This window comes from Eutrigla gurnardus (assembly GCF_963514095.1).
Source record: "Eutrigla gurnardus genome assembly, chromosome: 20".
Classification (NCBI taxonomy): Eukaryota; Metazoa; Chordata; class Actinopteri; order Perciformes; family Triglidae; genus Eutrigla; species Eutrigla gurnardus.
In genome coordinates, this window is record NC_139931.1 from 12,542,351 (window position 1) to 12,569,104 (window position 26,754).

The 26,754-nt window shown below is 42.2% G+C and overlaps 1 protein-coding gene across 2 annotated transcripts; it reads right to left on the reverse strand.

Moving 5' to 3' along the window:
• On the reverse strand, positions 1–26,479 carry lasp1 (LIM and SH3 protein 1). 2 transcript variants are annotated; one of them, XR_014599102.1, is made up of 8 exons: positions 26,180–26,479; positions 17,801–17,895; positions 12,053–12,137; positions 7,408–7,515; positions 5,090–5,168; positions 3,842–3,936; positions 563–3,522; positions 1–530 (listed from the first exon to the last, which is right to left on the reverse strand). XR_014599102.1 is itself a non-coding variant. In XM_084038108.1 (7 exons), the coding sequence occupies exons 1-7, from the start codon at positions 26,246–26,248 to the stop codon at positions 3,349–3,351; spliced, it is 705 nt and encodes a 234-aa protein (XP_083894234.1). In that variant the 5' UTR covers positions 26,249–26,479; the 3' UTR covers positions 1–3,348. The 2 variants fall into 2 exon arrangements, 1 of the variants encoding a protein (XP_083894234.1); XM_084038108.1 differs by having other exon boundaries at positions 1–3,522.
• Positions 26,480–26,754: the final 275 nt, after the last annotated feature.

Below are 26,754 nucleotides of genomic sequence, written 5' to 3' on the forward strand. Positions count from 1 at the left end.
TCTGAGAAAAAAATGACATTTTATTGAATCTGCAGAATCATAAGTACAATTTGAAGTGCTGTAACAGAGCAACAGGAGATGATTTCAGGTCCTTAATTCTGAGTATGTATTCAGAATGAGTTTTGAATACACATGTAATGTCAATGTGCATATGGTATCTTTATTTTTTTTATATTAAAAAAAAAACAAAAAAACAAAATTATACAAAAAACAAAAACAATTTAAGATGGAATGCACAAACCGGTCTGAATGCTAAACCTGAATGTGGATTACATGATTTCACTCTGCAAAATCTACAGTATATAACCAGTATCATAGAAGCAGGGAATGATTCATCAGAAGCGAAGGAGCCTACAATGACAGCTGAAGGAAAAGGGATCTCAGCAGATGGGTGGACAGGATACTAGACAAAACCTGAATGGAAACAGGGTTATGATATGACATTACGCCTCAGTAGATGAGTGATATCAGAGCAGAGGAGCAGTATTTGGCGCAAAGAGGTTAACTCCTGACTAATATCCAGAATCCCCCTCCCCCTCACACACTTAACATCACCACACACTCAAATCCTTAACAAATCCATCCCAAGTCACACTTACACTGGCCACCGTGTTCATTTCATCCAGAACGTCAACTGAGACAAAACGGTTTGGATTGGATGTAATCCGTAGAGCCTACCAGTGAGTAGCTTTGTTATTTAATGTGAGCAAACATCATCATAAGCCAGGAACAACAATCAGTTCACTTCAAGCCAATCCACCAACTCTTCAGTTTACCCAAGAGAAACACAGGCGCAAGCTTTCCAATCGAGCATCTGTTTTTCCAACTAAACTTGTCGTGTTGTCAAGTAGAGGTTAATGCAAATACAGGCAAACACACGGCATGTTCATTTTGTTTGGCAACCTATAAACCTGTTTGACATTTTTTCTGATTCATTAATCAGCACTATCACAATTCACCAATGTTGCATTCTTTTTTTTTTCTTTTTTTTATTAATGTTCAACACCAACTGGATTTTTCCCCCCCACCGTGAGTCAACTTTAAAAGTCACATTACTTCCCCTCAGGTCACATTCACAAAAAAATATGAACCACTTTAATATGAAGGCAAGCCACTTCCCAGAGCACCATGACCTGTAAAAACATTTCCCTAACTTACCTTTATGATACATATACAATTGTACAATGTCATCTAGCTACATAGTGAGAGCTTTGTTTCTTTTCATAAAGCTGAACACACACACCCCACCCCCACCTTAAAAAACGCACCACCCTGATCGCTCATATCTGTGACAGTCACAGTGCATCACAGGAAAATGAAAAGGCAAGAAAAGGGAGGGGGGCGGGGCAGGGGCGGGGGGTGATCAGGGGCCAGTGAGTTTATTTACACCACTGAGAAATGGTCAAATATATATATTTTTTAATCATATACAGTCCTCACAGAAATACAGTATGTAGAGTAAAGGAATGATACAGAATGTCTGTGTCATAGCCAGCAAATTAAATGCTTGATTTTGTGTTCATGAACCAACCTTCTTTTCATCACAATGACCAACACCAACCAAACGCTGGGAAATATCGGCTGATTCAAGGGTCAAATGGCAAAAAACAGTCGACAATTTCAGGATTAACCTGCCAAACGGACCCCCCCCAAAAAATGCTTTCCGTCTTGCATCAGTGCTCAGCCCTGACAAACAGGTGAAGGGCATGGCAGCATGAATGCTTTGTAGAGCACAAAATAATTAAGATTTATTGGTGTTTGCTGTTCTGTAACATGACTCTTAGAAGCTCCGTAATATGAAACAGCATTAGAGCCACCCATTGATCGGAAACTAGCTTGAACATGCAAGCGTTCAGCCGATTTCGTAATCAAGCCGTTAGCACTGTTCTGACCTGCAGGTGGATTAATCCCACAACTCGTCTAATACTGCGACCGCACAAGTCCAGATAAACACTTCTGCCTTGGTTCATAAATTGAGTTGCTGGTTTATTTATTTAATACACTGACCTCTTTTTTTTTTTTCTCAAAATAAGCTTCTTACAATGACAAGAAAAGCAAAGGAATAACAGCATGAGAACAACATTTACCACAGCCAAGGATTCAACAATTTCTCTCACATTAAATGCAAAATGAAGTCTGGAATGTTTACTCACATAAACAGTGGAATTAATTTTAAAATAATGAAAAAAAAAAAAAAAAAAAAAGATTCACAATATAGAGTTGTGCTTGGCCTTCTCTTCTATGAATGTGTTTTCTTGGCAATTTCTCTTTAGCAAAAGGGGGAAGGACTTGGCCTTTTCCCATTTCCATTCTCCAAACAGTTTCATCTTTGTGATTCTCTCTGGACTGAAGGCATTCAGGCCACAAGAAAAAGGAATAAGAGTGTACACTGTAGATCCACACCAACTGAGGGGATGTTTTCAGTGTGGCAGCGAGAGTAATGATAATGTCCCCTAACTTGTCCCTGATCCCTCCTGTATCCGACACGCCAGACAAAGGCAACGACAGGAGGTGCTCTTCAGTTAGGCTACGATTTCCAGTTTCCATAACGATACCCACAATGCAGCGCTGAACCCAAGGGTGCCTACTCGAGCACACAATGACGAGATGTGTGTCAATCTATAAATATATTAAAAACCTCTCTGTTAAGACTGATAACTGGCTGATTGGTGCGACAGCAACAGGGTTAGAGGTCAAAAGGAATGTACACAAGTCAAAAATATTCAAGCTTAGTTAAGACTGAGATTCAACGCTGTATTTCCAGTCTGGCCAAGATTACGCTGCAAAATGGAAAAAAGAAAAACGAAAAACAAGCCTATAAAAATGCCACACCCACCCACGCTTAAAACTTATTTTCTCCACAGAACAATGGCTGCAGCTGTGGTGACTGACCCGTGGGGGGGAAAATGGCATTTTACTATTTTTTTTTCTTCCTAACTTTTACATGATGTTGTGCTAGGATTGTTAAGTGCTACAGCTAGGATGGAGCTGTGTGACACGGCATGACCCCTGACATACTGCAATGAACTGTGAGTTTATCTTTTAAGACCTTAATTTTTCCACATGTGACATCACTCGAAAGTGGAGCCAGATAAAGAGGATGACGAACACCCAAGCATAGACAGACATCAGCACCGACAGACAGACAGACAGACAAAGAGGCAGGCAAGCAGACAGAGAAGGAAAAACAGTGGTGGACAGCGGGGATATGGGGGGGTGCGGGGGGGACAAGAGTAAAATCAAGAGAAAGCGGCATTAAGATGAGATGGCACTGGTCTTTTCCTTTCCTTCTTTCCCTCCCTCCCTTTCTCTACCTCCTCATTTTTTCTCTTCCGCTTTCCCTCTCACTCAGATGGCCTCCACATAGTTGGCGGGCAGCATGCCCTGCTGGCCGGTGCGCTCCACGCGGCCGTACATCCAGCCCTCATCGATCTGCTGCACGTCTATGATCACATCTCCGTCCACGAAGGACACCTCGTCCTCATCGGCAGCAGAGTAGTCGTACACTGCCCTGTACCGCTTCTGTTGATAACAACAAGGAGTTCAGTTAGGACGACAGCTGCCGCGGGTATGACTTGCTAGAAAGGAGCGACAGCTGAGATACATGGCCAAAAAATGGCCATTGCTTAATAGTTCAAAACCTGCAAATATCCAGTTAGAAACATAGAAGGCTAAGAAAACCAGACAACATCAAATTTTAAGAAGCTTGAATGATTCAGCGATTTTAAGTGACCTGCAGGTTAATCAGCAAATCATTTCAGATTTAATAATCAATCTAAACTGTGAAGTGTAGTGTCGTGGTTCTTTTCAGGTGTTGGATGAATCAAGTTGGAGGACCTACCCCAGTACTGGGAGGTGGGGCGGCGGCCGCCGGTTGCGCTGGTGCAGGAGTGGGCTCATAGTGGAAGTTCTGAGTGGCTGCAGGTGACTGGTAACCTAAAACAGACAGAAAACATGGACATTTATATTGCTACTCTGTCTCCGATACTTACTGAGAACTATACTGTGACTCACTGTTGTGGGGAGTGGAATTAAGAGTTAAATCCATACAAAGCAACTGCTTGTTAATGCCCCATATATTAACTCCTGTCTGTATATCTGCATTGGCTCCTCGAGAGAGTGAGGAATTCAAAAACATTGCAAGCCAGGACGTGCATCCAATGGCTCCTTTTCTCTTGTTAAACAACCTACTGAACAATGCCTTTTTGTGGTAAAATGTAAATCAAGCGTGTGAAATACAAACTTCAGGAACATTTAAATAAATAGCTGCAACTTGTCCACTGACCTACAAGTTGCTTAATGAAATGTTCTGACATAGAATTGATCATATTTACGACTTGAAAGTTGCTCATGTTCAGCTTTAGCAAAAATAGATTCTTCAGAGACACTCATGGATTTAACCATTTACAGTGGAGCTGTATATCACGTGTTTCTAGCTTTCGTAAAGTGACGTATTTCTGAGTGAAACAGGATAAGCAGGCTGGGCAAAAAGGAATTTGATTTCATCGTCAAAAGATTAGCAACTTTTCTAGCTCTGTGCAGAGCTGAAGTTCAGATTGATGGATGCCATGATATTAATTGATTTTAATGAATACAAAGACTGATTTTTTTCAAAATCTATTTATAAAATTGGTGCACAATATGACAGCGGATGTAATCTAAAAGGGTTGAAAGGGATTTTCTAATTTCAGCTCGATTCAATTTCAGATTATAAATTAGTTGAATTACTTTAATCATGTTTTAAATAGAGCAATTTCAGCAGCAGTGCAACTATTAATAGCTGAATGGATTGAATGCAGAGGAGGACGGGCAGTGAGCAAGTTACACCCAAGATCCCAGAGCGGTGACGAGAGACGAGGCAACACCCAGCCTGCTGAACTGATACAGCCTGTGGCAGGGATCCAGCCAAGCACAGAGACGGCATATTTCACAACCTTTCCATAGTATCTAGTCATACAGATAGTTTTATAATTTGGTTTTATTAAAATTAGCTGATCTTTTGATATAATTACTATAATTCCTACTGCTGCTTGTAAAACTGTAGACAATGTATAAGTTGCTATGCTTAGGTATGTGTTAGAAGAAATACCTGGGCTGGAGTTGCTAGGCGGCTGATGTGGGACCTCTCCTCCGGTCTTCCTCTTCTCAAATTCATCATGGTACTTTATCTGCAAGAGACAAACAGTGTACGGTCACATTTAAACATGGAGGGGCATGCATTTTCACACAAGAGCTTCAAATCTACAGGTGTGGTCATCTTTCCAGACACATGGTGTAGTTTGCTTTCTATCCACCAGAGGTCTCCTGATTGCTCTTCAACGCCCATGTGTTTGTGGCGATAGGTGGGGCGCCCCTACGTGCAAGCGAAACCTCCGAGAGGAGCTAGACACTGAGAGGAAATGACATCTCAGCGGCCGGAAGTGCAAGCTCAGAGTTGCATAGCAACCCTCGCTGACACATCAGGAAGAGCAGGTGAAGTGTAAAAAACGTGAACCAACTTTGAACGCTTGGGGAGAGAATGAGCCAGCTAGATTCAAAAGGAAACACTGAGAGGAAGAAGGAGGGGGGTCCAATGACTGAGCACAGTAAATGCAACTTCAATCATGTATATAATTACTCAAGTGTAATTGAACTTGTTCATCAGAGCTTTTTTCAAAATCCTAAAGTAAAGAATTAACAAAAAGAAGAACCTGCACTACAATTTCAAGCTACAAAGAGTTCATGATCAACCGACAACCTCTTTAGACAGTGTGACAAAAGCAGCATTGAGCGTTACAACATGAAACAAGGTCACTATGATGAAACTGAAACTGAGTGACTGCACTACATAACCCGTCCCCCTTATTGCCGGGCTGATAACAGACTGACTCACAGTGCCTCGGTCAGGATTTACAAGACTGATTCTGTCCTCGCTTACAGGCACGCTCAAAGAGCCCACTGTGCCGGCGGCATTAGTGAGAAGTGTGTTCACAGACGGGATGGGATGACGGAGTGTTTGTGCAAGGACAGTGAAACGAGTGACTGAGAGAACACAGTGACGGTTCTCAAGTGCAATATGCTCAGTAAGAGTGTGTGAGGGAGATTATTTTGGTTTGTTTTGAAAGAGCAGGTTGAACAGATGGTGTGTGTGTGTGTGTGTGTGTGTGTGTGTGTGTGTGTGTGTGTGTGTGTGTGTGTGTGTGTGTGTGGGGGGGTGTGTGCGTGTATTTACAGGAAGTGCCAAGGCAGCCGCTGAACTAAACCCTGCATACTACTATACTTCTCAAACTTGAGAAGAGGAAGGTAACAGGAATTGAAAGGGTGGCGACAAAGACCGAACATGAAAAAAAAAGAAGAAAAAAAAAAGACAGAATACAGAACGAGAATGATATGACAAGTCAGGACACATACAAGTGGTAGGCTTAACATTGACGACATTTTGGGAAGCACAAAGTAGGGAGAGAACCAAGAGGGAGAAAGATGTAGCATTCATCTGGAGTGGTTTGTTTATGTTTGGCTGTGAATGACACACTAATTGCAAGCAGATGTTTTGTTCATCAATTTTGCACCCAAATCCATCCCGTCTTAAGACACTCCTTCACTTTATGTGGCTTGAGTGTGCACAACCATAAACATATGTTACACGTGTGTATCTTTCTCTGTGTTGCAAATTTCCTTGATCGTAGACATGCAAGGTCTTTTACCATACAAAATGATGACCCCTACACTTACTATACAATTAACAAGGTCGGCTTATTTATAATATGCCTCCCATAGAAGAAAGGCCTTTACAGCTGACTTAAGCAGTCTGAAGAAAAAAGGTAAACACTGTATGCCTTTCTTCAGCACTCTTCTGTATTTATAGACAAATGGCAAATCAATAACAGGAACTGAGGGAGAGAGGAGGGGAGAGTGGAGGAGAATCCGCCATGTGGATTATGATTTGAAGAGCATTCCATTGCTGTAAATGAGGAGCAATGTGAGCAGAGTAAGCCTAATATTTGCTGATTTCTGTGACTTGAGCGTGAGGATGAAAGATCCTTAAAATAAAAAAACATGCAAAGATTATGAACCTCGAGATCTTAGTCTGCTGTAGCTCTCAGAGTACTGAGATGAAGAAGATGCATCTCAGGAAGTGAAATAAAGAGAAATTGTCAAAGTTCTGGTGGGTTCTGCTGGTTAATTTTATTAAGTCCTAACAAACAAACCAAGTATTTAACTATTCACAATAAACTATGCCTAAATTTAGCTGGAAGTTGTGATATGAGTAACTCTCAGAAACTAAAGTTTTCAGGAGGGGAACCGACACTAGAAAAGTGAAGAATGTTAAGTCAAAATTAGGGGCCCTTCCGTTACTATTTAGAGTAATAAAGCAGGTGGAAGGAGGGGTCAGGTGATTGTCTCGGTGACTGTGTTGCTGACACTTACATTGCTGATTTGTTCCTGCGATTTCTTAATTCTCTGCATCTCTGGCGTGTCTGCGACCACGCTGAAACCTTTTCCTTTATTCTTCTCAAAGTCCTCCCGGTAGAGAGCCTGCAGAACAAACACAATTCATGTTAGAAACAAAATAAGGTGCGTCACATTTTGGCTTAAATGAAAATGCACAGCCTGTTTCAATACGTTTGTGTGAGTCAACAAGGAAAAATCCAACAAATCTTGTTTATTTATAGATGCTCTGACGTAAATTCTTTGCACATAGAGATTAAAGAAATAAATAGAAAAAGATGACTGATGTATTATATTTTCTTTTAAAATTATGTAATGCTCTTCACCTATAGAACTGTTATCAGAGTCCACCTTATTACTACTTGACTTGACTTGAGCTTTAATTTGGCCTAATAAAATATTTTTACAGCAGGGAGGAAATTGTTTTTACTGTTGGCTTTATTGCAGCTCGACAGTTAGATGAAAATGCTAGTCATTATGTAAGTATTTTCTTAACGACCATACATTTTTAGCCAATGTTTTAAATGAAATGATGCATGTGTATACACTATAATAATATCACATTTTCATATGAGTTAAAATAAGCACTGTTAAGCATATGGTTGATGATAATACAAACTAAGTGATGACCTTATCCCCTTTTCTACAAAGCACAGACATAGAAAGCTTTGAGTTGTGTGGCTTGAATAATCAAAGTTTTCTTATGCATTAACTCTGACTAAAGCATTAGGAGTGTGTGTGTGTGTGTGTGTGTGTGTGTGTGTGTAAGTGTAAGTATGGCTGGCCCAACCTATATTGCATAGTCTTTTGTTGTGCCGTTCACTTCCTGTTTGCTGAGGAGTGAGGGCCTGACATACAGGACGTGGTAGCAACCATATATGGTCACATTGTGAGGTAGTGTGTCACAGTGTGTGTGTGTGTGTTTGTATTTGTCCAGTGACCCCACCCTGTCCTGATCCTAAGGGCAGAGGAGGAAATGTCCAGCCCATGCAGCGTTAGCTGAGTATCAGAAACTACAATGCCTGGAGCTCTCCCTCTCTCTGCTGCCACATGGCTGTTCACCTCTATCCAAACGCACACCGCCCACAACTACATACACTTATTTACATACACGAAACAGGAAGTCGGGTACATGTAATATTTTGACAGAAACTAACTAAATTTCAACAATGACAAATGGTGTGATTCCACCCCCTACACCAACCAAACCCTTACTCCTGCGTCCATGGTGACTGCACACATTTCCTGTACTCCCCCCCCCCCCCCCCCCAGAACGGAGACTGCCTGCACAGTGCATTACCAGGAAACAAAGCTCTATTCCCCCACACCACGGCCACATTCTGTCTGACACTGACGAACATAGTGCTGACCGATCCTCCTCTCATCTGTCGACTCCCTACCATAACATGACATGGCTGTGATTCACAGATAACGTGTGTGTGATAGGTCCATATGTGCCGTCACTCCTGGCGTGACGTCCACTGAGAAATTGGGTGAAAACTATGGCTGATCCTCATTCCATGGGAAATTATACACGGCTCTCAAGCCTGCGCACAAAGATAAGTCATGAAGAAGATTAATGTGGCCTCGACCCATCTTTGTCTTTCATTCGCGCTCTTCTCCCATCAGTCAATGTTTGAGCCTCCCCCTATTTTTTATTTCTCAGTCTACCTCCTTTGTCTGTTTAAGGTCTATGCAACAGCGTCTTCTCGTCCAATCAGGCCCCTGCTTTCTTTCCCCACCCACACCGCTCTCTCTCTCTGTGCTCCTTTTTCATTCATTCATATTTTACTGCCTCAAGAGCAACAGCCAGTCTTCCCATAGAGCTGGAGCTCTTCCTCATTAGAATCTTTCCCTCTGCTTCTATTTGCATTCCTCTAGCTTTCCGTCCTCTGGGGATTTACTTTTATCTCTTCCTCTTTCACCCTGCACTCCTCGCTCTCTCTCTGTGTTGGTGCCTTCCTGTCTCTTCCTTCTTTCCCCCTCGCTCATGTGCGCCTCATTGCTCTCCCTCTCCTCTTCGCCAATTCGTTCTCTCCAGTTTCTTTATCTCTACCTCTCTCTCTCTCTGTCTCGTTTCTTTCTGTTTCCCCCTGCAAATTCTTGTAATGAGGTGTGACAAACCTCTACCCTGCTACCATAGCAATAGGGTTCCCGTAGCAACGCAGCGGATGTGTTGGTGAGGGCTAAGATGGCCAGTTCTTCACAAACACCTTCAACTTCCTTAAGCTGCCAAAAATGCACCCGTTTATTGTACAGAACAATACGGGGGCGTATTTCATATCATCTAATCTACTTCTCCTAAAAGCTTTGGGTATTTTTTCTGAAATTATAGTTTCCTGTCCACTATGACCACTACGCTCACACAACTGAGAAGTGAAAGAATGCTTGTTCATGATAACACAAATTGTCACCATCACACACAAACATATTTTGTGTAATAATCTCTATCTCTAGTGACTATGATACCCCATTTGTATAATGACTGTCTCTTGGTGCATGGTTGTGTGTGTTTGTGGGGGGTAGATGTAGAAAAACACCATCTGTCCCTCAATCCCTCGGTTATCCCCCCTCCCCACATGACCACTGACCCCACCCCAATACTTTACAAAAACCCTTCTCGTATACACACACCCCAGTCTCATCTGTAGTGTTTGACACTGACACGCGGACACAACAAGGGATGTGCTTTCTTTGATAAGCCCCGCCTCCTCTGGACAACACTCTCCTCTACAATATGCTGAGAAAACAAGCCTCTCCTTTTGGATTCCTCCACCGTCCACATTAATATATCAGTCCCTCCAGGATCTCGCAGAGTCTTTTGTGATTAATGAGGCTCAAAAATGACTGAATTTGAAGGTGTGTGCTAAACCTTCAGTTTTAAAATGCTTAATGTGGCTCTCTTTTACTTTAGTGATCACACCCCATTGATACACACGTTCCTAAAATACTAAGGAACATGTCTCAGACATCATTACAGGAATAAGAAATCTCACATGACAGCCTTCAGGGTGGATGAAAGTCTGCCACTTGTTTGCCACCGTACTAAATAACATTGTATTGCCAGTTTATCTGTGATTTATTATGCTTTCTTTCTACAGACAGCAAACATCAGAAGACATTGTTAATAGTCTGTTGGCAAGTACAAATCTCTCTGACTATCAGGGCCACCCATATCAAGGTAATAACACATGACCTGGTTCAGATGAATATTTTGGTCTGATGAGGTTCTTTTTATATCTTAGAATATATTTGGGTCTTTGTTATTTAAGCTTCGGGTGAAAGAGAGTAGTGTTTTCTGTGGTTACAAATCAGATTGGGCATTTAAGATTGGAGGCTATTTGAAAAAAAAAAAAAAAAAAAAATAGACAGAGAGATCATTTGGGAGTATCTATGATCACTACAAGGGTGGTTCTGGAAAACGTTACAGTAAGAGATATTAATAGTGCATCTGTACTGGGCTACAGTAAACATGGTGCAAGGTATAAACAGCACACATTTTATTAGGCTATCCAGCTTGCGATCAACATAAGAAAGCATAATAATGACAGCATGACACATTAATACAGCTGCTCTCATCAGTGTGAATCAAGAGGGCTGTGATAGTAGCGGTTATGCCAGGAATATCCCAGAATATTTGCCTTAACGGAGTATATGTATGTAATTCGGTATGTGTGAAAAAGCAAAAACCTTAAATATAAACAATCAGTCACAGACAATCTCATGGAGGACCAACACCACATTCTGTGGACACATCGTCCTGCCCAAGGACGTCCAACTAGGAAATTTGGTTTCCACAAATAGGTTAAAATGTGGTCAATTGAAAACACACTATTGCTTTAGACTAACCTGGTGCTTATTGGGCTAATTTTCAGGCCTCCAGCTGAGGCAGAATTAAAATACTCAACTGAAAGGCCAGACTGCCAGTTTATTTAAACACTAAAAGTAAATTGGCTTATAACTACAGTTAAGGACATTTATGCTGCAACGCTTTCTTATGTAACACATTTTCTTTGTTTCAACTGACAATAAAAGGAAATGGAAAGATTGCAAAACAGATTTAAGCAAGATCCTACTTGATATTTCCAAACAGCCTACGTTTTTAATATAATTTAATGGGTGCTAGTATTCTAGTCTGACTTTACATTAAAAGACTGAACCAGGACAGGGATGCAAAGTCTCTGTAACGGAACATATTAAGATTGCTCATCTCTGAGGCTGTTTGACAATTTAATCTGACTGGGCAGCCAAGTTGTCTTTTGGATGACAATAATTTTTAGCCCCATTTTTTCTCTATGACATCCTATTTATCATAATAGTACATGCTCATGGACCTCCCAGCCCTCTCACCAAGTCTCTTCCTTGTCCATTATGAATGGATGATATTAATGGTTTGACTCCTTAAGTCTTCAAGCTTTGAGCATATTGTTATCTTGAATGGACTACCTTGAATTAGATTTTGTCTGACAGTTGGCTTCGTGAAAGTACTTCCTCCCAGATCAATTTTTTGGGGTTAACTCAAGTCAAGCGTTTCAAATGAAGCGTGTCTTTCTATTGCCTCTTTTGTGGAACGATGCAAATATATGAACAAGCTGTGTGTGCTGGAGTTTGGTCTTGAATCTACCTGGCTCTGCATCTTGCTCTGCTCTCTGAGGCGGATGTTCTCTGGAGTGTCAGCCACACAGGTGAAGCGTGTTTTGGGGTAGTGTCTGAAAAATAAACATAAAAAAAACAGCAAAGACTGTCAGCACGGTAAACATACACCGGCAGATGCCAGCTTTTACTCAGGCTCCCACTGTGACGCTGAAGTCTAGACTGTTAAAGAGAAAGAAACGGCACAAATCAAGCAGTGTGCAGTCTGTGGCCCCACAGTGGGGGCATTTGTTATTCAAGGTGGTTCTGAGGTTGAGTTAGGAGCCCCTGTAGACAAAAAGCATGTCAGTGTAACACACAATGCTCTGTCAGTTGGAGTCAAGGTAGTCTGAAAAAGAGGAAGTGCAGGCAGGGACTGTGTGGGGGGGAAGAGAGCCCAAAAGGTTGCAGAGTTTTGGTGGGGAGCCATAGCAGGTGTGGAATAAGCTTTCCATGCTTACAAAACACAGACACACGCTAATGCACATACACACGCAACCACACACACATACAAAGGCAAAGCCCAATGGGGGATAACAGGAAGAGAAACCGTTTGCAACAGACAGGGCAACAGGGTCAAAGAGACAGTGGGGTGAGTGAGAATGATGTCATGGACGGCCCCTTTCAGCAGACCATGAAGAGGAGTCTCTTTTCTGAATGGATTCTGGGAATTTTCTTGACAGTCACATATCCATAACCAACGGACCTTCTGCTCAGGAGAAAATGCTCTGCCTGAAATAAATATAACACACATAAATATACACGAGTAAGCAGGAACATGCAGACATGCAGCACACCAAGCAACCCTCCAAAAGCCATTCATCGCACGCTTGGTTATTGATTGCCTAAACCGCTGTTAATGGCTTGTGCGTGCGAGGTGTAAGTCAGTGTTTTTATACACTGGAGGCTTCTGGGCCACAAATAATGGTGCCTGCGAGGCAGTGTGATCCTAAAGGCAGCAAGAACACATGGCTTAAATCCAGTGGGAGCGGAAGGGCCCTCACAGCTTATCTAACAGCTCATATGGACTGCAGTACCCAGCCTGCCTCAGGGTGCTGGGTGACCTCAAAAATCTTCAACCACTAGCCGTGCCTCTGGGTAACCCATTTAGGCAATATGTTTACCGTTTCCTAGACAACATGGTAAACAAACTGAATTAGCGTTTGTCCTGATGTGATTATGTGATGTAAAAAACGTTAACAAAAGGATTGTGGTTGGCGTATTTTACATAAAGTACTGTTAAAAAAAGATATAGGAGCCACTTTAAAGTAACCCCCAAAACAATATCAAAGAGTAGGACGCGGAACATGAATAAAGTTGGAGAAGTTAATTGAAGTTGGCTTTTCAAGCTCTGTGATATACAGCAAACCCAAGCACTTGATCCTTGCTTTCATCCATACAAACACATGCAGGTCTGTGCACGCTCACACTTGGCTTTTACAACTACTAGCCCTCATTTTCCCGAAAAAGGAAGCTATCGGCAACATTCGGATGTAGTGGTTTGCCACGTTAGCAACCAAGGCCAGGCAGGCCAAGCTGCTCTTTTATTGTTGAAAGACGAGAAAAAAAGGTGTTTCCTATACAGACACACTGGCTTTTTAAATTGTTTGTAATAAAGTGCAAACCTCCTAACTATCTATAAGAACTAATAATCTATGTTCCACTTTTTCTCTGGACTTGGGAGTGTCTGGTTTGTGGTTGGACAAACTTCCTTTGACAGAACATCCACTGTGTCTGAAAACCCCCGCTTGTCTGAAGAAGATGGGGGTGTGTTCGAGCGCCACACACTCTCACAACCGGCATCTGCGTTAACAGTGTTCCTGTCATCTTCAATGTGTCTTTAGAAACTGTCCTTGCACTTATGGGTCACTAAATTGCTGCACAAACAGTGCTCAACAGTGTTGAAGATATAAGCTCAGTGACTCAGTGGGATCTTGTAATGCATGTCTGCGTGTGTGCAGTCATGCTCACGTTTCCTTGCCGTTTGAGGCGGCGAGTGAATCACGAGAACACTCATCTCTCTGTCAGGTTGTATAACAAGGTAACAAGTCGCAGACGGGAGTGGGTGACACATGCACAAACTCAGTTAGCCCTGTGAACGCTAAAGAGGGAGTGATCAAAATGGAGGGGAGGGGGGGTACTACTGGGATGGAGGAGTGAAGGGGCCACGCATGTGTAAATCACGCACACACACAGGCACATACAACACACACACAAACCGCCTACTGTGGAGGAGGACAGGCCTGTTTGCATAGTGGAACCCGGAGACGTTGTGGCCGGCTTGACCCAGTGAGACCTGGAAAGGTTGTAATGCATCATTCAGCAGGAATGTTTCATCTGCATAGAAAATCTGGACAGAAGTCTCGTCAAAACACATCACAGAGTAGGAGCTGTAGCCTAGTTGGTAGAGGCAGCAATGGTGAAGGAGAGCTAGAAAGCAACAGACAGATGACTGACAGAATCCAATATACCCGCATATCTTCCTAATTGAGTAAGAGATGTATCCCAGACTAATACATAAGACGCTGTCATGCCATATGGTGATTTTTTTTATCAACAGCATATCAACAAATGATTTAATGCGGTTTTAAATGGAATAAAACTGGCAAGCATGCTAAACAATAGCATTAAATAATTTAATAACATGTTATTATTGATGTTCAAATTAATTTCAGACTATCAAGTCATTAAGGCAGCCACCAATGGCTTCCACAGTCTCCTAAGGAAATGAAGGATTTTTATGTCCACTTATCTGCCCTCCTAAATCTCCCACAATCCTCCTGTGACTCTGTAGCATCTAATCAGGGATAGGACTCTCAGGGAAGAGATGGGTGGGAATACAGTGAAAACAAACAACACTTATATCAATTACGGAGTACAAATACAGGGGAGTAATGATAAAGGAGTTATCCCACAGAATAATGACAGAGAACATAGCCTGAATTCCTTTCCTGAAGCGGGAGACTCTTCCACTGACGATGTTTACTCGAAAGAGGCTCGTTTAAAACAAACGGAAAGAGGCATAATAAACAGGCTCTGAAGGGCCCTGCTCCTGCTGATGCAGGGAGCGGAGGGAACATCTGAGGTAAGGAAAGGGAAAAGAAGAAGCCACTTTAGTTAGTGGAAACAAAGGTGATAGTACGACAACACTTGCTGTAGGCCTTAACACCATAAACATGAAAGATTGAAACTAGGGACAGGGTCAGTGAGATTTAAGGACAGACCTGGAACTACTTTTTCTACTATTTCAAATTACTATAATCTATAGGCTTATAATTAGGCCTGCAGGGGTTTTCATGTTTTGTGGCTAATTGAGATGAGGTTGTGTGGAGTTGGGAATTTGCTGTGCAGGTCACCTCACATGAATTATAAAGGTGTTGTCCTGACATCACAGAGATACAAACGCCAACAAGCTAGTCAGGGAGATCTCAATAGAGAGACCATGGGTGACACCAGAAGGAGGGTGACTTAGCCTCTGTTTTAGGCACAGCGAAAACAACAAAAAAACACCTGAGAGGTGTGCCCAGGGCGTAGGGCTTTAAAGGAATACTTCATCTTCAAAATGAATATTTGTACATCAATTACTAACCACATGTTACCTTGAATGACTGTGAATTGAACTGAACTGTATTCACTGTGAATAGAAAGCCACACGTTGGCTGGTTTACTACAGTGGTAGGAACCCACAATACGTTTCTTTGTGAATTAATTGCAATAAATGGATAAAAATCATGCAGAAAGTAACAACGGAACGAAAATTAAAAAGTATTGGTTTGTTAAATCTGTTAGCAAGACAATAAGCAAATCACTTTTTAAATGCTTGTTTTCCGAAAGGCTTTCGGATCGATCGAGTTAACTCTGTAGCTTCTCCATAAAAACTTAAAATAACGTCATCTAGGCATAAATACGGCAGCATCCTTGATGTTTGTACCATAGATAGCTATGGTTTATACACAGTTGTGTTCAGTCTCTGTAATAATTTGAGGTTCTATCGCGGAGCTCTGTTTGACTACACAAAGCCTTAATATGTTTTGTATCCATTTCTGATTCAGTGACGACAGGAGGAGAATCTCAACGCTGATTGGCTTCGTGTCAGAGTGAAGTTGAAATATAATCTAAAAAATTTGCACAGTTCAGCATTGCATTGACTTAATATGCAACTGTGCCGTGAAAAATTTGCGTTGCATTGGGTGTGAACACACCTTGAGGGTGAAGTATTCCTTTAATTGTTTAAAGGTTTATGACCAATAATGTTCTTACTAAGCAAATTTGACCCCTGTATAGTGATAATAAAGAACAATAAAGCACCAATAGGACTTTTTCCACAGGAGACAAGTTGACATAAAGTAGAAAAAGCACAGGTGTAAATAATAAAAGGTATTGAGGGCTCAATTCCATTTAGCTGCTTCAGATTCAGGGTCCTGGTATTGTTGATGTGGCCTCACTCTCACAGCTAACTGGGAGAATAGAACAGAGCCTTCCCTATGATATTATCAACAAGTGTGGACAGAAGCACACATTCACCTGTGAGCTGGGTGTACTCCAGACATAGATTAACACATTTGGGTAAACTAGAAATGATTTGCATGCATGTTGGGTTATTTTGCCTATCAGATCCAGCGAGTAATCTTTCCGTTCTGTTTCATTGTCTCAGGTGAAAATGTGACCTTTCACAGAGTTGGAAACATTTCATCTTGAGATAAAAAATGTACAATTATCCTGAGTGGTGTGACTCAATTTCATGAATATATATATAGAGCTAGGGGAAAAGAAAGTGGGTGATTCAAGGAAAATTAGGAAAATTGCCAGTTCCTGTAATTTCTCTTAACACTCACACCCTGTCAGTGCTTGTTACTAGTTGGCGTCAAACATTTGCATTTCCTGATGAGACAGTATAATGGCTATTTGTGTGTTTTGCTTTGCATTCAAACTGAATGGTGTCTGCTTCACACGTAGAGGGGCAAAAAATTATTCAATACAGACATGGCAAAGATGACTTGCATTAATGATAATGGAGGGAAAATCCTATAGAACACAGCTGACCACAAGATAGTATATTACTTTAACGTTTCCCCTGGGGTTGAGAATGGCAACGCTATCATGACGTGACGACTTGATTTATTTAAGTGGCAATGAAATGGCAGTTCAGGAAAAATGCTAAAGATCTTGTCAGGACATGAACAAACGCCTTCTCAGAACATGCACTCACCCTCCAACTCACCCGCGCACATACGGTGAGGGGGAGAAAATCATTACAAGTAATGTCAGAGGGGGATTCCATGGATTCCTGATGAGCTTTTACTGTGTGAATATGTGCTGAAGCGTGAGTAGACATGCTAGTTTTCAGCGTGTCCGCCCGTGTCACTGTAGAGGAACTTTAGGAATTTCCTTTGTTGATACCCCCCTCTTCCCCACCGAGGAGGAGGAGGGAGGGAGGCACTTTCCCACACCACACATAGGCCTTTTCTCTGAAAGGGGGAGCTGGAATAGTCACTGATAAACAGCGGAGGAGGGAGAGAGGGGCCTTAGTTGGGTTCCAACATGATTACACACACACACACACGCACACACACACGCACGCACACACACACACACACACACACGGAGAGTCCTATTTCCGTCTGTGGACAGATTAAACACTGCTGTCAGTGTCTTTGGGATGCAGGCTGAACCAATTGAGTATAAAAACATGACACATGCTCACTGACATAGACAAAACTGTGACTTAGGGACAACTTACGCATTGCAGTATGGTCTCTTCTCAAAGCCTTTGTAATTCTTCATGTTTAGAGTCATTTTGCAGGTCTCGCAGCTGAAGCATCCTTTATGCCAGTACTGTCAGAAACAAAGAGAGGGAGAACACACAAAATGTTGAAGAAAGGGAGAGATTTGAGACATTTGTTTCACCTTAATTGTCGATCCAAACAGGACCACACACACACAAAAACACCCATACACAAATTAGCACAGGAAAGCTAATTGAGTGAGAGTAAGGCCAGAACTACTTTCTATTCCCTTGAGGTTTCACAGGGACAGGAGCTGGATACAGACTGAAAGACTCACGACTGTTAAGTCTGTGTGAAAAAAAGTGAGGCAAAGTGGAAACTCAGCACTGAACAGTTACAAAGAAACTAACATACCCTTCCTTTTGATAGCAAATTGTATGTTTCTCTCTCACTCTCTCTCTCTCTCACACACACACACACACACATACACACACACACACACGTTGTTTTCAGTTGCTGCTACAGAAACTGTGCTTCTTCTGAAGACTCCCTTTCTGTCCATCTGCTGATCTCTGAAGGCTTGCATGTTTCTGTAAATCCTCTATCCATCTTCATAAGAGGCCATGCCTCTATCTCCCTCACCACCCTTTCTCCCTAACTCCCACCCTCTCTCCTCCTTTCCTTTCCTTTTCTCTCCTGGCACTGGGCTGATCTGCGGCCTGAGGGTTCAAAGCGGGATCGAGGGAGGGAGGATTGGAGAGCGAAGAGAACTGGAGGGAGGGAGGAAACATGAAAGGAAGTAGCTGGAGAGAGCAAGAGGAAGGGAGGGGTGAGTAAAAGACAGAAAACACCAGAAAGTGAAGCAATGATCTGGCTGCTCCTGCGATCATCAAGGGAAGGGAGAAAGGAGCGGAAGACACAGAAAGAGCAAGAAAGAATGGCGGGGAAAGAAAGAGGGAGTCCTTATTAACATGGCCCCAGGCTGCTCTGTCATCCTTCTCATTCTATCACCACTCTTTATGACTTTCTACACCAATTGCCCACACACAAAACACTAATCTCCCAAACAAACAGTGCAGAAACGATGATTCAAAACAGAGGATGAAACTACAAGTGCAACATTACTTTCTCAATGGATCCCTCACAAACACATATATGCACAAATGTATGACAGAGAAATCAATATTTTCCCTGTGTGCAGTGATACAGCTTTATAATATAGCATGTGTTACAGCGCTGATAAACAGCTGGCAATAAATCAGCAGGATGTTGACGTTTACTGAAAGCTGCAGATAGTCCATAGACACAATTATGGCAGTGCTATGTATCGAAACATGACCAAACACAGAGCACAATGGCCATTTCACTTCCTTCCATTATCGAACAAGAACATGGCTTCGGGGTGGTTTTAAGAACAGTCTCGTCTGTTCTTTCTGGATGTAACGGACCACCCAGGGTGGTATGTGATGACATGTGTGTGTGTGTGTGTGTGTGTGTGTGTGTGTGTGTGTGTGTGTTGTGTGTGTGTGTGTGTGTTTGACATGGCTTTTCGTAGCTGTGAGCCAGCAATATTGTACTAAGGCATACTAAAAAGGAGGCCCGCAGTGTTGAGTGGAGTTGTGATCTACAGCAAAACACAGTGGGCCACGCTTTCGAAAGCAAACGCCTTATCCCACTACAACCCAATATAGGCCTGAGGGAGATGCAGATGGACACATCGTGTTACTCTTTCCACTGGTCTCCCTCTCCATTGTTCTGGCTAGTAGCGCAATGGCAAATCCCTTTACAAACAACAGCACAGTGCAGGCAGATTCCATTTCCTCTAGCTTCAGCTGATTTAAGGCTGTGGAGGCTGCCTTCTTTGCATGCATGCCGTCTGGTTCATCTACTTGTAGTGCAGCAGGCCAGTATGATATTCTCAACGGGCTACCGTTACCCCTTTTCTCATTTCCCCAAATCTGTTGTAATCACAATCCAGGGATAAGTGAATGAATTGCAATGCTAATAAAGAAGTGTAAATGCAAATGCTGTTGAAAAGGTGAACTTGTTAACATGGACTTTGACACTCCTGCCATTTCCCTGACTAAATATTGACCATGGGTCTATAACAGAGAGCAAGCCTGCTGAACTGAACCGTTTAGCAAACTATTGAGAAGGGTCTAGATGAATTCTTGCAGACCAACCACTATACTACACACCCATTTCCCTATACAACACGCCCACTTCAATTCACGACCCCCTCCACACACACACACACACACACACACACACACACACACTTGACCTACTTGAAACTACCCTTAAGCCTAGCCTAGCCTTCTAACCCACATTTGACCAGGACAGCCCTCGTCACCTTCACATAGATAACATGGCCGTGAACAGAGATCCAACTCACAACAAACTGCCTCTTGGATGAAGCAACAACAAGCTAACAGTTCTAAACAAATGTGCTACATACACTTGGGTCTACATTTGCAGCACAGTGTCAATATTAAAACTCAAAAAGAGTCAACTTAAAAGAGCACCAACTGGTGAACTTAAATTCCGTATTCTGCAAGCATCTTCTCTAACTGTATGGTTGAGCACACTTTATTTATTTGTAATGCTAAGCAGTGGTTGCAGTCTCTCACAGTTAAAATGTGGAAGGATGTTAAATACAATCACAAGTGGGCACTGGAGAATCATGTCATATGAACCTAGACAGAATCTAAATTTGAAGTATCTGCTAGAAATATATTCGGTCTGGGACTTAAATAAGGTCAAGGATTAAGATGAATAGATGCCAAAGGGAAGGGAAGGGGCAAAGAACAATGTATGGGCGAGAAATGGGTGTTCCAGAGGCCATTCAACACTTAGCCTTGTCCAGCTACAGGAAAAACCTGGCTCTCGGGTGCCAAGGCAGTATCTGGCAGTCAGCTGGAAAATGAGGACACTGCAGAGACTTAGCCCTAGAAATAAAACACTGATAAAAAAAAAAAGCACTGTCTCCCTGCATCAGCGCAGCTCAAGGGCACATGTGTACACGTGTGTGTGTGTAGATGTGTGTGCACATGTGTGTGGTACTGTCTGTATGTAGGTTATATGTCTCAGTGCATGATACATTGGAGAAGACTCCAGTCAAGAGCAAAAATGCTCAGTCAGCCTTGCACTTGTATGGTTCTTCCTCTCTCGCGGTGAGAACCACACAAGTTGGCCGTGACAAAACCCTGCAGCTCTCTGGAAAGCCAACACAATTCCAGACACCATGTATGCACACACATCACACACAGAGGGAGGGTAAGTAAGAGTCCAGGAGCACGCTCTCACATACCAACTACAGACTGATCGGAGTGATTAAGTGACTGGTTTAAATGCTGCGTGCCTGTTGGGTCAACCACTTCCTACATCAGTATTTGGTGTGTAATTTAAACAGTGTGAATGATTCCCATTCTCACAGAAACATACATACCAAGCCATCGGTGTCAATTGATTTTAAGAAGACGACACTGGAAACAAGGTTGAGAAGAATGTGAACGCTGGCGATAGCTGTGTCAAAGTTAGCGGTGCCAAGTTTAGAAATAACTGAAAGGGTTAGTATGTATGTTTGAAGTGGGGTTGTATCGGTTATTAGTTTGTGTGTTATTGAGAGAGTATATATCCCACATGTGTATTTTGAAGCGTTTACGCATCTTATGGCAATTTGCTAAGAATGACACCTCTAAACATCATCACACCTAATACTAGCCTGCCTTTTGGTTGTGACGTGGTGAAGTGTGTTTGTAGACTTATGCTTTTTACTTCTTGTGATTGCCTTCATACACAAAAACCCTGTGGGGAAATCCCATGGGCTTTTTTGTGGAGAGAACCATTGTGATGCTAAATTTCCAGAGAAGTAGCTGGTGTTATTTCTATACTGACTTAATGAGAATTTCTGATGATACTGTTATTTTAGATGTAAAGAAATTGACTTAATCTACAGCTTGTTAAGTGGATTTTTGAAATCTAGTCTTCTGATTAACCAAATTAAGCATCAGAGGAAATCCCTAAAGACCCAAATGAAATGTTTCATATCTCTTGGTCAAATCAGAAGCAATTCACTTCAGTCTAAAATTTCTAAATTACTTTGTTTGATGCTTTTAGAGGCTGATTACATCTAAGATGGTGTGAAGGCTCTTTGACTCAGAAGTTTATTTTCAACCAAAAAGTGGCTGAACAAATGAAAAGCACCACACACACACACGTAGACACACACACACACACACATACACATACACATACACATACACATACACACACACACACACACACTGGGCTATTACAGCAGCTTACTCCGTGTAGGTGTGAAAGATTATTCTTGTGTAAGACAGTACATGCCTAAAGACAAAGTGCCCACATCTGGCTGGTGCTAATTAAGGAAACTAACTCATTAAAGCATGCTGGTAGATTATTAGCCTGCCTGATGCCTATTCATTTTTACCCATAGAATCTGAGTATCTGCCTGTTGGCCAGCAGGCAGACAGTGATTTGAACAGACATACTATGCCAGAGAAGAGTATGCACTTAACACACTTTCCAAACCACTCCAGACTAAAATGTGCACTTACACACCCCGCTGCTACATCAACTAGACATTAATAAAAAAATGTATTAAAAAAATACCAGCGGAAAAGATGATGAGCACAATAAAAGTGAAATGTCAAAACATGACATTCCATGTCATAAATTATGAATATAAATGAATATTACAAAACGTAATTTGCAATGTTGTATAGCTTATATTAGATAAACCTGTCTCTTAGCCTTTGCTTTCTATGAGCTCTATTTCAAACCAGAACACAGTCCTTATTTTATTGTGCAGGTACAAATAAAAAGCTGTAATAGATTAATAGATTTAGAGCAGGCAACACAAGTGCACCAGTTCCTTTTTCTGGTTAAATGCACAAAGGAGAAGTACCTAGCTGCTCACTGTAGAGTCAACACCTCGGGTGATTTTGACTGGAATGTGTGTTTGCGAATGTGACTCATCAAAGGGTGACTGGTGGTGGCTGGACAGATTCCTCACCTCTAATGGCATTTGGACAACATGAATCACCGCTCAGAATAATCGGTCTAAATAAAGGCAAAGCGGTAGACAAATTCCTCTAAAACAAGTATCAGCAGAAATGTTTTCACACTGGACCACCAGAGAGCAAATCCTCCCCATTTCAAATCAGAACATCTGCACAAGAGTGGTTGATAACTTACTAAATTTGAAGCATAAACCGCAAGGAATTAAGTGATTATATGTAGCACACTGTTCTATTGAGATAAAAAAGCTGTTCGTGATTTCTAATAAGTCTAATTTTTAGATTTGATTTCACATGACTAAATATGATTTAAGCTCCTTCATGCCGTAAAGCTGTACAGAGCTGTACAACTTGCAAACTGTACTCGTCTGACCTTTAACCTCCTTTTCCAGCAATTTCCTGGGATTGAGCAGCAGCAGCAGTACAACTAAGGCTCACGTGTCAACCAAAAACCCCACGCTGAAGCCAAATAACACAGTAACCAATGTGTTAGCTAAAAAAAATAAATAAATAGAAATGGACCCAGTCAGTAAGTGCAAAAGTTAAGAGAACAAAACTACAGTATGTGTCAGAAACATGGGTGTGTGAAGCAAATGGTGTATGAAATCTGATTATTACACACACTTTTGTTCGTGACAAATGTGTCTGAATATTTGATATCATGTGAACCAAGAAGTGCAGCCACTTTTTACCTATCCAACTGAAACAAAACACGCCTTTGAAAGCTTATATCAACTTTGTGATCAAATTCCTCCCTGCAATTGCTTGTTCTGTGAACATAACAGACAGTGATTTTCCATGTCTGTTGGCATTGTAATAGCCTTCAAACACAAGCTGAAATGAAGAAATTGACCTCCCAGCAGGCTTTTGTCCATCCATGTTTGACTTTCTCCTCTCCACTAACGGACTGCTTTGTTTTGAGCAAGGCTGTCGTATCTATGGTGCTCGGTGCCGGTTGCAATGTTTGTGCTTCATACTAACCTATTAAAAGATGAGTTGTGAGAAGTCATTATTTATAAACTTTGAAATATTATGTTCACTGAAATAGAAACTGATTTACTACTCAGCAACCAGTTACACCGCTTCATAAGCTACAGCATAATAGCACTATTAAATATTAATACATCTTGTGAAGAAATATAGGACTGTATCTCTTCACCTGCTGGTAGGAACAGGCTCTAGGATTCAGACATACAATAGCAATCCGGCAGAGATGTGCGTTAGTGAAAGATGAGCTTTAGGCTTCAACCACTCTATACCGATCTCTCAATTTATCTTGAAAATACACACTTCCTGTGTGCTGGAAATGACTGTAAATCTTAAAGTGATACATATGAAATATTTCACTCCTTCAGACATTGTACATTAACATAAATGTGACCAGTTTTACTGTTCAACAGCTACAAAATCTAACCCCGAAGATATTCTGATACTTGAGGCAAATAAGCAGCTCTAAACGCCGCACAATCAACAAGTATTTTAAGAACCGAAGGGAAGTCAAATAACAAGGCAAACCGTCACAATCAAGAGCCCAAACCAAAATCCACTTCCTGTCTTTACATGTGCTCGGCTGCTGGGCCCAGACCCTGCTATACTGGAATGTAGCTGTCAGACACACAAGCCTCTGTGGCTCAGCCTCTCCACACCACAGAGGGATATTCTAAAAGAGGACTGTCAGGTAAAGGTATTCATCGGTGACTGAGAATACCAATTGAGGAAGTGGCAGAACAATCGACTGCCTTGCCTTCACCTGAGCTAGCCTAGCACACGGAAAAATACCCAGCAAATGTGGCCTCGGCTGCTTTAAAACAAACAAGAAAGGCGGTGTGTGTGTGTGAGTGTGTGTGCAAAGGAGAAGGGAAAGGGGAGGTTGTTTTGGCGTGTCTGAAGGGGTGAGCGCTGATGCGGAATGGCAGCAAAGACAGACGGTAGGCTACTCTCCTGTGCTTGGCTCAAAGCAGGGGAGATGGCACAGCAGGCCTCTGACAGAGCACGTTTTAGGAGAGTATCCGTCTGCTGGAATGCACTCTGCTTCAGGCCGGATACCAAAGCAGATTTAGACTGTATTTGTGTCAATTTGGCTCTTATCAAGACCAGCCTTTAAACATGCTAGCATGACTCATATTTGTCGAAGGGCTGGACTGCTTGTGTGTTAAGAGAGGTTCTGAGATAAATCAATTGGAGTCCGGAGTTAAAACATTAGTCATGGCGCATTCAATCACACGTCCACGCAGAGGGAAATAATGCATCCAATCAAGAGCTGATGTTACTTTAGATAATGTGCTTTGTGTGCTCTTTCCCCACCGTCCTGGTCAGTCGACCCCAAAAGATAAGCAAGTCTCAACAGGGATTGATTTTCAACAGCCATTCAGACGTCCATTAGACAAATTATCTACTTGCCCCAAGCTCTGCTTTGGTTTAAAAAAAAAAAAAATACACAGTTGCAGTTTCATATGCCACTGCAGACCCCACCCACCTAGTAAACGGAGTGTTACATGTATCTTCTGCAAAGTTAGTGTAGCAAAATGTAATAAATGTCATCAACCCATGATCACCTTTTCTGCTTATAGCTAAAAGGGGTGACTGTACCAAGACGTGCTGTGTCAGTAGTTAACTGAAATTGACTCTCACGTGTGAATTAGCGACCTGGACAGGCTCAATGTGGGTCCAATTGATGAGATTAGCACCTTGGCTGAGATTAGGCTACTGATTTTGACTGAAAACTAAGCGAGGCGGCTCTACCAATGATCCATGACTTGGATTAACCGGTGAATTGGACACAGGCAGATCCAAGTCAGCCCCGCTGCCAAATAAAAGCTTGGTCATTATGGACTCAGAAGTCCTGTATCGTTTCGTATTTGTAAAGGTAAATCCCTCGACAACGGGATATGTGCTCCAGGAAAAGGTTAGAGACGTTAGCTAACGTTATCAATCAGGTTTCCTCAAAGCTATGGTGCCAGCCAGGCCCAAACCAGGCTGTCGGAAACACTGGGAGGCGCTGGTTTTTTAGGGTGAATCAATTCCGTAGCCTTAAATCGCTGTCGTGGGTTGGGAAATATAAAATATGTTGTCTAAATGGTCCCATCATCCACACGATAAAGTGTAATTTCCTTTCTGGTCCGCGCTCTCGTGCCGTCGCCTTCCCAGACGTTAAGCTAGCCGTTAGCTTGCCTCGCTAGCGAGATACCTGTCCTGTTGGGTGTACATTTCATTCACAAAAAACATGTGAACGGTGTCATTTTGGAAGAGCAGAACGAATTGCAGGCGGGGTACCAAAGGGGGGGCAACGTATGGAGATAATTTTCAAAGAGAAGAATACAAAGCAAACCGATGTTCTCACGTCCTTACCTTGTCCAGACAATTCACTTTTTCCGTGGGGTATACGACTAGATTACATCTGCCACACAACGGATTCATGTTGGAGGAATGCTCTTCTAGCTAGTTAGCACGGAATCCACCGACGATACTGTGTGTAGCGTTGTGCTGTCGAGTCCTCGCTTCCAGACTAGCTATAGTTTAGTGGTATTATGATCAACCGAAGACCAACACTAATCTAGTTGTATGTAGCAAATCCAGGAGGTTGTTGTTGTCGTTGCAGCCGCACAGCTGGCTGTCAGTCCACTAACCAGACACGGAAAGCGCGCTCCCGCTCCCCCTCTCACTCACTCCCTCGACTGCGTGTGTCCGATCAGAAAGGGAAGAGGCAGTGTGGGAGGTTCAATTTTCACTTGAGAGAAATATTTTATCATGATCGCAGTGGGATTAAACGTCTATACATTGTATGTAATGTAACTGAGACTCGGGTAGTTGTTTATTCCGACACGATCCCCGTTTCGTGTAAGGAAACACGAGACGACCCTTGTGGATGTCCCAACATGTCTGCCCTCGTCCCATCTGTGTTCGCATAGCAAACTCATGCGATC

What these genes read in the sequence shown, in the direction of transcription:
- lasp1 (XM_084038108.1), bottom strand. Translation starts at nt 26,248, where the DNA reads ATGAATCCGTTGTGTGGCAGATGTAATCTAGTCGTATACCCCACGGAA. An exon ending in CGCAGGAACAAATCAGCAAT is followed by an intron (nt 5,169 to 7,407) that starts GTAAGTGTCAGC and finishes TGTCTCTTGCAG; the next exon opens with ATAAAGTACCATGATGAATT. An exon ending in GCCTAGCAACTCCAGCCCAG is followed by an intron (nt 3,937 to 5,089) that starts GTATTTCTTCTA and finishes TGTCTGTTTTAG; the next exon opens with GTTACCAGTCACCTGCAGCC.